This window comes from Hesperophylax consimilis, chromosome 6 (assembly GCF_061612785.1).
Source record: "Hesperophylax consimilis isolate HC1 chromosome 6, BYU_Hcon_1.0, whole genome shotgun sequence".
Lineage (NCBI taxonomy): Eukaryota > Metazoa > Arthropoda > Insecta > Trichoptera > Limnephilidae > Hesperophylax > Hesperophylax consimilis.
The window spans coordinates 4942994-4955182 of NC_142841.1; the positions used below are offsets into that span (position 1 = coordinate 4942994).

At 38.2% G+C, this 12189-nt stretch overlaps 1 protein-coding gene and 1 pseudogene across 3 annotated transcripts; both read right to left on the reverse strand.

The window, feature by feature from the left end:
* Positions 1-12189, reverse strand: part of LOC149422864 (heat shock 70 kDa protein cognate 4-like) — a 68145-nt pseudogene that overhangs the window by 44218 nt on the left and 11738 nt on the right.
* Positions 1865-7419, reverse strand: LOC149422865 (uncharacterized). 3 transcript variants are annotated; one of them, XM_089632325.1, is made up of 3 exons: positions 7120-7419; positions 4861-5057; positions 1865-2525 (listed from the first exon to the last, which is right to left on the reverse strand). In XM_089632325.1, exons 2-3 carry the CDS (start codon positions 4965-4967, stop codon positions 2255-2257), a joined length of 378 nt encoding a protein of 125 aa, XP_089488451.1. In that variant the 5' UTR covers positions 4968-5057; positions 7120-7419; the 3' UTR covers positions 1865-2254. The 3 variants fall into 3 exon arrangements, with proteins under 3 accessions (XP_089488451.1, XP_089488452.1, XP_089488450.1); XM_089632326.1 differs by lacking the exon at positions 4861-5057; XM_089632324.1 differs by lacking the exon at positions 7120-7419 and having other exon boundaries at positions 4861-5370.

Genomic DNA, 12189 nt, shown 5'->3' on the forward strand with positions numbered 1-12189 from the left:
AAGTTTTCAGATCCGTATCTCAGCTGTTGTTGGAGCGCGAGACGATGCGTGCGGATTTAGCTACAGTTACAGCACAACTTAGAATGGCAGAAATAAAAATACGCCACGAGAAGAGGGAAAAAAGGCACCTTGAGCAAAAAATCATACAATTAGAGGCTGATCTCGGGCCTGTAATGCGGAGAGTGGCAGTGGCAACGGAGGTTATCCTCTCCTTTGCTGACATCGCCCGAAAACAGCCATATGATGCTCACCAACCCCCACCAATCACTCAACAAGGACATCGCGTCGGACCACCAAGACCTGCCGTTTGCATCTCTCCAACGGATGCGGACGCCACAAAGGACAGTGACGGTACGAAAAAAATGATTGAAGATACAATTCGGCCATCTGAACTAGGCGTTCGGGTCACGGGAATAAAAAAAATAAGAAATAAAGGTATCTTGATCAATACGACAACCACGGGCGAACAACAAAAGCTATTAAATGCACCTTGCTTCGACAACTCGAGCAAACTGAAGGCCCGACTACCGTCAAAGCGTCTACCGAGACTGATATTCTTTAATGTTCCCCGGGACCTGACCGACGAAGATTTTTTAAGGATGGCTCTCACTGGTATTCCCAACGTTGAAGACATTGAAGAAACTATTTCAGGCTGTAAACTAAGTCACCTGGCTGGTGCTCGCACAGGTAACGCTTGTCACCGTATCTACGCAGTACCCGCTACCGTACGTAAATTTCTAGTCGAGCAAGAGAAAGTATTTATAAGCTGGACTATTTGCCGCGTCCGAGATTTTATTGGCCTTACTGTCTGCACCAAATGCCACATGATTGGTCACTCATACAAGTATTGCAGAGATACCAAACCCACATGTGGACATTGTGCTCAACAGAATCATACTGGTGAGTCCTGCCCAAATTCCACCATCAAACCAGTTTGCGCGACATGCACCAGATTTGGTAAGCCTGCTGATCACTCAACTGGAGATAGGGACAACTGCCCGGCCTACATCGCTGCACTCAAGAACGACCTTGCAACTATAGATTATGGAGTGTAACATACATGAGCATAAGTGCCTCACCATCGAGAATTATAATCCCGTGACGAACTGTCTACGAATAATGTATATGAACGCGAGAAGCATCCGTAATAAGTTTGATGAGATCGAAGAAAAAGTAAGAAGTTCGCGGTACATTGTACACGTGCTCGTCATTACGGAAACGTGGCTTAAGATTGGAGAGGAAAAATTTTACTCCCTGAATGGTTACAAAAGTGTTTTTGCTTCTCGCCCCAACGAAGGAGGAGGCGGCGTAGCAATATATGTGATTGATACTATGAAATGTGCAATTATTGAAAATTTCTCAAATGAAAATTCCTTTTTAGGAACGCTTAGTAGCAGTGATAGGAAACCAGTTAAAATCTATGCTATCTATCGAAAACCCAACACAAATATGCAGGATTTTCTAATACATCTAGAAAAATACTGAACGAAAGTAGACAAGATACATTAATATTCGGAGACTGTTCAGGATCTTAACTTCACTCTCCTGACAGAGCAATCCGGCGTGGTGAGTCACCAGATTCCATGGAAGTATGACTGGAGTAAGTCTTCAATAATAACTCCAGCTCTCGAATAGTGGTCTTTATTTTAACAATAAAAAAGACCCGTAGGGCAGCTCATGTAAGGTGAGCCCAATATTGCTATCTCTCTCCGCGGTTTTATTAACCACATGTAAGTGAAAACCTGGCAGCTCTGCCGTTTTGCCAAAACGACCGCCCAAGACGGATGGTAACAAGAGAAGAACGATTAAATCCGTGGCAATACGAAATTGCCCCGGCAATCGCTAACACAACAATAAATGTTGCCACACCCATAGGGTGACAAGCACCAATATTAATATTTCAGTACCTGAAATCTTAACATATTCCCGCCCCAAAACGAGTATTAAGGAATAGTCGTTTTTCATAAAATAATGTAGGAAGAGATTGCAACATTGGTACTCAGAATTTACCCAACAGGTTCACATACAAAAATAAACAATATTCAATACATGGATATCAAAATAATAACAAAAAACTTATAACAACGTATATAACCCTATGTCAGACTTGACATTAAAAAATAAAAGTCTAATAACGTAGAAACTTCTGGTGCGCTGCACCCACTTATGAGAAAATATCTTATCACTTGGCACTGTTGAGCCTGACGGCATTTTGATTCACACATAACATCACTTTTAGTGTTGTAATTTGTTCTTAATCCAGGTTGGAGGAAGGATCCTCCATGGGAAGTAGACAGAGCTGTGTCACGGCTCTTTTGGTGACACCTCTGGCCGTCCTCAAGGAGACGACGCGGACGCGTCCGTCTTGACCAGGGTGGATCTCCATCACTCGCGCCATCCTCCAGTACTGCGGAGGTAGTTGGTTGTCTTTGATGATGACCATGTCACCAGGCTGTAAACTGCGTTGACGTCCTTCTTGCCATTTGACTCGGTTCTGCAATTCTGCTAGGTATTCCCGGCTCCATCTGTGCCAAAAAGATTGAACAACGGTAGACATCTTTTGGTAAATATTAAGCCTGTTTGTAGGCAGATGATGGATATCAAGCTCAGGCAATGCTAACAGGTTGTCGCCAATAAGGAAGTGTGAAGGAGTGAGTGCGTTTAAATCATTTGGATCTGATGATAATGGAGTCAGAGGACGGGAATTTAAACAAGCCTCAATCTGTATTAGTATGGTATTCATGCCTTGGTATGTCAAAACAGTTGACCGCATTGACTTTTTTAAATGTAACTTAGTCATTTTAACTGCACTTTCCCAAAGTCCACCGTGATGCGGTGAGCGGGGAGGCAAGAAACTCCAGCTAATATTCTGCTGGGCTAAAAAATTATGGATTTCCTTATCAGATGCCTTCAAAAAATCAAATAGTTCAGTAAGTTCCCTATAACTACCTGTAAAGTTAGTTCCATTATCACTAAAGAGTCGTGAGGGTTTACCCCTCCTAGCTATAAATCTTTTCAATGCATTCATAAATGCCATTGAAGTTAAATTAGTCACTAATTCTAGGTGAATTGCCTTCGTTGAAAAACAAATAAATAAACATATGTAAGATTTTACACTCTTAGCATTTCTGGTTAAACCAGACTTAATTAAAATTGGACCTGCATAATCTATGCCGGTTACATAAAATGGTCTTTGGATTCGGAATCGGTCAGCAGGAAGGTCACCCATGAGCTGGCGACACTCGCGCGGACGGACTCGGAAACATAAAATACATTTATGCAGTGCTCGCTTTACTGCGTTTTTACCAAATATTGGCCAAAACCGTAAACGCAGTAATGCGAGCAGAGCATTACATCCTAAATGCAAATTCTCATAATGCAGATGGGTTATTATTAAGTCAGTCAACTTATGATTTTGTGGTAACAAAATTGGATGTTTTTGAGAGACCGAGGTAATATCAGATTGTGATAGTCGACCTCCAACACACAATAACCCATCCTGCATAAAAGGATTTAGTGCCTTTACCTTGCTCCGCCTAGATACAAATCTTCCATTACTTAAAGAAGCTATTTCATCACGAAATGCGAATCGCTGAGCATTCAAAATCATTACATGCATGGCATGTTCCAGTTCGATTACAGAAAGCTCGTCGACCCGCATCGGTTTTCGTTTAGAACAGTTATGTATGAAACGTAACATATAAGCAACTACGCGCCTCAGTCGTCTTAATGAAGAATAATTATTAAATATTTCCCAATCGACAGGACTACTAGTAACCAAAACTATCCTCGCCGTTTCTGGCAACTCCGTGGGAGTATCAAATGTAGAACGTGGCCACTTATCCTCGTCGGACGTGAGCCATGGTGGTCCTGACCACCATAATGAAGATGATTTCAACTGCTGAGATGTTATTCCTCTGGAAATTATGTCAGCTGGGTTTTCAGTTGAACAAATGTGACGCCATATAGCGCCATCACCTTCACGTTGTATTTCTGATACGCGGTTAGCAACAAAAGTAGTCCAACGATACGGTTCTCCTGCAATCCAAGCCAATGTTATTGACGAATCACACCACAAAGTGGTGTCAACTGTTACTTGGAGAGCTGCCGTCACCCGCTTCATTAATTTAACTAATAATTGTGCTCCACATAACTCAAGACGTGGTAACGATAAATTTTTTAGTGGGGCTACACGAGATTTAGCGCATATTAACTGTGATTGGTGAATGCCGTGTTCATCGGTAGATCTTAAATACAGACAAGCGCCATATGCTACTTGAGATGCATCGCAAAACCCGTGTAAGCTAAAAGATTTTTTATTGAAGCAGAAAATTTTCCTCGGTACACGAATATGATTTGCTTTACTGAGACTCAGCGTGTAAGTCTGCCAGGCCAATAAAAGGTCATTGGGTAGCTCGTCATCCCAGGATGTTTTTAGCTTCCACAATCTTTGCATAATTATCTTACCGACAATAATTACTGGGCCTACCAGTCCTAAAGGGTCAAAAACCTTTGAAATTAATGATAAAACTTGACATTTTGTTACTTCTAACTTTGAGTCTATGTTTTCTACCTGATAAGTAAACTCATCAAGTTTGGTGTCCCATATTAATCCTAGAATTTTAGCTTCATTGGATTCATTTGGCAATAATTCCAAATTATCTTTAGAATCATTAATTGAGGGTGCATTAGACCTCCATTTTCTAATCTCCATGCCTGCTGTAGCAAGCGCATTAATGATTTGGGATTTAAGCACGTGACAAGTATCAATGGAATCACTACCAGAAAAAAAATCATCTACATAAAAATTTTCCTTAAGGGATTTACTAGCTAATGGATGAGTAAATGAAACGTCATTACCTAGCTGGTGAAGACAACGTATTGCTAAATAAGGCGAAGGAGCCAAACCATATGTCACCGTGTTTAGCGTATAATGTTTCAAACAATCCTCCGCATCCCTTTTCCATAATATACGTTGGTAATTTCTGTGTTCCGGGTTGATATTAATTTGGCGGTACATCTTTGCAATATCTGCGGTGACTGCATATTGATGTTTTCTGAAAAATACCAAGTGACAAAATATATCATTTTGAATGGTGGGCCCAATCATTAGAGCGCGATTCAAAGAAATCCCTCGAGCGGGTTTAGCCGACCCGTCAAAAACAACACGAATTTTAGTAGTTGTGCTTGCTTCTTTAAATACAGCGTGATGTGGTAAATAATAAGTAATTTCATCGCGTTTTGGAGGTTCACATTCAGTCATGTGACCTAACGCAAGATACTCATCAATAAATTCCGAGTATTGTTCCTTTAAACTAGGTTGTCTTAAGAATTTCCTTCCCATTGACGCTAATCTACCTTTAGCAATACTAAATGAATCTCTTAATTGAGATAGGTTAGATTTAAACGGTAAGTTGACTACAAATCTACCGTTTGCATCGCGTTTATGCGTGCCTTCGAAAATCCTTTCACATTCACTATCTTCCAGAGAGTGATGCTTACTATTTTCGGTTTCTTCAACCTTCCAAAACCTTTCTATTTGGTTCTGCAAAGAATTTAATGAAATATGACAAACTTTAACTGGCCTCGTATTATGACGACTCTGTACAGCTCCTGATATTATCCAGCCTAGCTCCGTTCGATGCAATGTAGGTTTACCCTTTCCTAACTGTATCTGATCCGTACGAAGCACCTGCCAGAAAACCTCTGCTCCGATCAGCATATCAATAGAAGCTGGCTGGTAAAACTGCGGATCAGCTAACCGGACACCATCTGGAATGTTCAACATTTTTGGGTTAATCACGGTCTGTGGAAGATTGCAAGAAATCTCATCTAATACCAAACAAGATATTTCATCCTCGTATTGAGAACATAATGATTTAAATTTAATGTCAACTGTTTCCTTTACATGAATTAAATTATTATGCAAACCTGAAACAGGTATGTTCAATTTTGTACAATGCAAATTTAATCTCTTACAAGTATCCTTTGTAATAAAATTAGACATTGAACCTGAATCCAAAAGTGCGCGTATTTTGTGTGTTCCACCGTACGCGTCTTTTATTTTTACTATTACGGTAGATAGTAAAATTTCTCGCCCGTTCATGTCGCTATGACACGCTAAATTCACTGGTGCCTCCGACTGACCCTTGCCAGTTGAAGTACCCGCTTGTACATTATCAGTATTGATATGTAACAGAGTGTGATGTTTTCGATCACAAACACTGCATTTTTCCTTCCACCTGCACACCTTTGAAGGGTGCCCCGGTTTTAGGCAGTTATAACATAAATTTCTCTCTGAAACGAACTTTCTTCGTGCCGCTGGTGCTTTGTTAACAAATATTTTACAAGAATAAATGAAATGGCTGTCATTACACAGCATACAATTAACGTTGCTTGACGCTAACGTAACCTTGTTCGTAGAATTCCTTTCCTTAAAATTAAAAAACTTTGGTTTTGTTGCAACTGGTTCCTCTTTCTGTTGCATTCCACCATTATCACCTTGGATAGTTTCCAGGATCTGTGACCTTTGTGAAATAAAATTGCTAAACTGCTCGAACGTAGGATAAACTTTATCGCACTCCATGGATTCCCACAGGCTACGTGTGTGATTATCTAACTTTGAGGTTAGAATATGTATAATTAATGTGTCCCAATGTTCTGTTGGAAGCTTTAAATTATGTAAAGCTCTCAAATGAATGTTTGCTTGATCAATTAAATTTCGCAATTCATGATGATTCTGTCGTTTTAACGGTGTAACATTAAATAAGAAATTCAGATGTCTATTTGCAATAAGTCTGACATTTTCGTATCTTGAAATAAGCATCGTCCAGGCTGCAATATAATTATCCCCGGTTATTTCTAGAGAACTAATCAAATCAAGTGCGTCTCCGGACACATAACTAATAAGGTAATGAAATTTCTGAACATGATTTAATTTACTGTTATCATGAATTAGGGCAATGAACGAGTTTTTAAAAGTCAACCATTTATGACTATAACCTGAAAAAATTGGTATTGATATTGGTGGTAAATTCACAGATGTAATTGGGACATTTTCAATCTTCTTAAATTTTGATAATATTTCCTGTCCTAATGCAATTAAATTAAAATATGTACCTTCAAAATTATCCCTCGCGTCATGATCTTCTGATTTATTCAATAAATCAATCTCCAGCTGAATTTTGGAGAATTCCATCAGAGAAGGTTTGATGGCATCTAATCTCGACGACAATACGCTGGGCCTAATATCATTTTCGTTGCTTAAATAGGTTTCAAATCTCGTTAATGAACCTTTCAACACCCCGCGCTGTTTAACCAACTTGTCGAGTTCCATTTTTTAGAAACGAATAACACAATAACCTGATTTAAAACTTAATACACAACTCGAAACGGCAGTTTGACGTTTTGACGTGAATAAAATAATAATACTATGGATTATAAAGAAACCGATTACAATACTATGGCATGCAAATTGCAAAGACAGCTTGCAAACGCGTGGCTAGATATGTAGGTAAGCAAAGCAAAGTTATTCGGCAGAATACAACAATAAAAATTATTATCACCAACAATTTTATGCTATTTTGAAAGCATCTGATTATGAACACCCGAATATAATTCGATATAATCAATACGAAATAATGTGGCATCTACACAGATTTTTAGCTTTTTTAAATGGAATTTGAAAGGACAATGAAAGGAAGGCTACAACCTGATTTGCTGTGCATGCGAGCGTCGTGATGAGGCTCGCTTGATCAATCCAATGATGGTGATGAGGACGCCGACTGGACCACTCCCGATGATGATGAGGCCCGACTGGACCACTCCAAATAATGATCTTCCGTCTCAAATGGATCAATCCAAATAATAATCATCCGGCTCGAATGATCATGTTCAGGATCTTAACTTCACTCTCCTGACAGAGCAATCCGGCGTGGTGAGTCACCAGATTCCAAGGAAGTGTGACTGGAGTAAGTCTTCAATAATAACTCCAGCTCTCGAATAGTGGTCTTTATTTTAACAATAAAAAAGACCCGTAGGGCAGCTCATGTAAGGTGAGCCCAATATTGCTATCTCTCTCCGCGGTTTTATTAACCACATGTAAGTGAAAACCTGGCAGCTCTGCCGTTTTGCCAAAACGACCGCCCAAGACGGATGGTAACAAAAGAAGAACGATTAAATCCGTGGCAATACGAAATTGCCCCGGCAATCGCTAACACAACAATAAATGTTGCCACACCCATAGGGTTACAAGCACCAATATTAATATTTCAGTACCTGAAATCTTAACAGAGACTTTAACATTGACATATCCATATCCACACACTCTTCATTAAATTTTTGCAACATCTTACAATCTTACAATTTTTCAATACATAACAAAACATTTCCCACGAGTCACTGATACAAGCTGCACCTTAATAGATCACATCTTATCAAATAGGCAAAACATTCAGACTACTATATCGAATATTGATGATCCACTTAGTGACCATAATATACTTATTGTTGATTATAAGAACAACTTAAAAAAATGTTTTAATAATAGAACCAAATCCCGGATTACGAGACCTATCATCAACAGTATGTCAGTAAAATCCTATCTTCTTGATAACAATTTCACGATCAACTTAAGCAACTCAGAAGACCCTTTTAAAAGTTTCAATTATCACATTAAAAAGGCAATAGAATCAGGTACAACTACACCAAAAACAGGATTAAGAAGTCGGGTACAACTGAATACTCCGTGGTTTGATTCCAAATTAAATACATTAATCAAAGAACGAAACCAGATTCACAAGCAGTGGAAACAAGACCCTGGTAATCTTACTCTTGTAACACTTAAAAAGAGATTGAAAAATACCATTACTAATTATAGGCGAAATCTAAAACACAAATATTATGCGAACAGCTTTCAACAAAACCAAAATAACCCCACTAAAACCTGGAAAATCATAAACTCTATTCTATCAAACCGAACACATAAACCAACTAACGAAATAGAATCCCTCGTGGTAAATGACTGCGTAATTAAGGATCCGAGCCAAATAGCATCCGCATTTAATGAGTTTTTTCTCTCAATAGGAAAAAAGCTAGCAGCTACCATTCCGTCATTCCCGGATGACTGTAATACCGTATTTGTGGAACCGAAGGCTTGCCAATCCTTGTACATGGCTAGGACAAACAAAGATGAGGTACTGAGGATCATCTCTAAAACTAAGCTGAAAGCAGCACCGGGACTCGATGGAGTAACACCATCAGTTCTTAAGACTTGTAAAGAAGAATTAGCGGGTCACCTTACAGAACTTTTTAATTGGTCACTGTCCTCGGGAAAGTTTCCAAATGAATTAAAGTTAGCGAAAATAATACCTATACACAAAGGAGACTGTAAAACATGTATCTCTAACTACCGTCCTATATCACTTTCTATCGGGTTTTTCAAAAGTATTTGAGACCATAATCAAAGATAGACTCCTAAAATACATATCTGCGAATAATATCCTTACACCACAACAATATGGCTTTCGGAAAAATTCTAGTACTCAATGTGCCGCCTTTGATTTTATCTCCAACCTTCAACAGTATATAGACCAGGGTGAATATGTGGCAGCCATATTTATAGATCTCAAAAAAGCCTTTGATATGGTCGATCATGAAATACTCTTAAAGAAATTGGAATATTTGGGAATTGTTGGGAAGCCCCTAAATCTCCTCCGAAGCTACTTAGATGATAGATTTTGTCTTGTTGAAGTCAAAGGTGTCTCGAGTGGCTTAGGTAAAATCACATGTGGAGTGCCACAGGGATCAATTCTTGGGCCTCTGCTTTTCTTGCTATATGTCAATGACATAACTAAATGTGGTATCTCTGGAAACCTCCAACTTAATGCGGATGACACTGTAATCTATTATCACAGTACAAACCTGAGTGACCTGGAGTCTCAAATGAATGTAGATGTCTCAATTCTAGCTAATTGGCTGCGTATTAATAAATTGAGCCTCAATATAAAAAAACGCACTACCTAACTTTCGGTAATAAGGATTATGTGCCCATAAATATCACACTTGGAACTGAGAAGCTCCAAAATATAGAAGTCACGAAATATTTAGGGCTATTAATAGACTCTAAACTTTCGTGGAATTCCCATGTTGAGCATGTGAAATCTAAAATATCCCCAATAACCGGCGTACTGTACCGACTCCAAGGTCTTCTCTCTACATCTCTACTACGGGCCACATACTATGCGATGATTCACTCCCATCTGAGTTATTTAGTTAGTATCTGGGGCACTATTACTAAAAAACAAATATCAGAAATACAAGTGATTCAAAATCGAGCAATAAGGAATATCTACCGTCTACCGTGGGATACACATATCAAAGATATATATTTAAAGACAAACATACTTCCTTTTACGGTTCTACCTAAATACAATATCACTTGTACAATATTACAAATCATACATAGATCCTCACACACTAACATCAAACCAGCATTTAATTCAGACATACACCAGCACAAAACACGGTCCCAAAATCTAATACACCTAGCATCGTCTACCCACACAACAAAATTTGGTATTAACTCATTACAATATATTGCATATAGACAATACAATGCATTACCTAATGAAAAAAAGCAATCAGTAACTAACAAAAAAATATTAGTTAAAACGCTTAAAGATTATTTCCTGAAAATGTTTTTAAACCAGTGAATTTTCGCTCGCTTTCATATGTTGGTTTACTATGTTTCATGTGTATAGATGTCTCTCAGTATTTCTAAAATCTCTATTCTTAACAATGTATTTTTCTTTTCCTTTTCAATATGTTGTATTTTTTTAAAAGTGTAATATCCTTGTAAAATGTATTTTATGTGTCTGTACTTCCCGTAATGAGTTTTATCTCAACTCATTGGGAATAATGTGTTACTTACCATGTTTTTTGTAATACATTATAAATAAATAAATAAAAAAATAAAAAATAAAATAAATTATAAAATTTATAAAATCAATCCAAAGTTGAAAATATCATCATTGCCATTAAAAAAAAATTAATTTTCCTCAGATGATTCATTTGAAATTTCAAAAGCTAACGAATTATCATTATTGTCCTCGATTTCATCAACAATGTGATCGATATTCCAAAAATTTTTTTCGCTACCAACAATATGTCGAACAAAGTTACTCCAATGTTCTGGTGTGACTTTTTCGATACCTTCTTGCATGAGTCGTCTTACGTCACTTATTTTGAAGGAGGTATTGTTAACTTTGACATGCTGTTTAACCATTGACCACACCAATTCAATCGGGTTTAACTCACAATGATAAGGAGGTAATCGGAGCACAGTTTTGTTGACTTCGCTCGCAGTAACATCTACCACATACTTATCATACTTATCGTTGTCAGTTCATCCCCTGTATGAACTGACGTTCTCCTTTTTCTTCAAGCCATTGAATGATGTCACCTTTTTTCCACTGTCTCGTTGGAAGCTTGTCCAATTTGACAGAATGATATGCGGCATTATCCATAACTATGCAGCAGTTTTCATCCAGTGATGGCAAAATGTTTTTAAACCACTCCAAAAATGTTTCCCCATTCATTTCGTCGTGATAATCCGCCGAATTTTTTTTGATTCAAAAATTAAAAGACCATTCGGAACAAAACCTGCAGCACTTCCAATGTGTAAAACTATTAACCGTTTTCCCTTACCGGTTGGATTAGGGGGTCCTACGGAAAGGCCGCGTGCGAAAGCATCTCGTCTCGATTTAACAGTTTTATCAACCCAATTTTTTTTTGATACATCACCTGCATTAATCCAGGTTTCATCGAGGTAGTATATCGTACGACCTTCCCTACGGTGTCTCTCGATTGCTCTTAAGTAATCTCTACGCCAAAGAATTAAGTCTTCACGCTCCGTCAACAAACTGTCACGTTTTCGATTACAATATTGAAAACCCAATTCTTTGATTACCTTGTGGAAAGTGCTGCTTAAAATTTGGCAAAGAATCATCGTTATTGACATTCTGCAAAACTTTATTTATTGTGGGATATTGCTTTTCCGAGTAAAAAGTGTGAATCTTTGATCTTATGGCATTTTTATCGAAATCATCGATTTTATCAAAAAAGTTCAGTCGCTCTCTCTTTTTATTTGGCGATTTGACTTCACCGGTTCTTGTATACCGCAATAACGTA

Bases quoted from the DNA above. Each gene is read 5' to 3' on its own strand.
- LOC149422865 (XM_089632325.1), bottom strand. From the start codon at position 4,967: ATGGAAAAGGGATGCGGAGGATTGTTTGAAACATTATACGCTAAACAC. The intron at 2,526-4,860 runs GTAATGACGTTT...TTTTTGGCACAG, and splicing joins ACGTTGTCTTCACCAGCTAG to ATGGAGCCGGGAATACCTAG.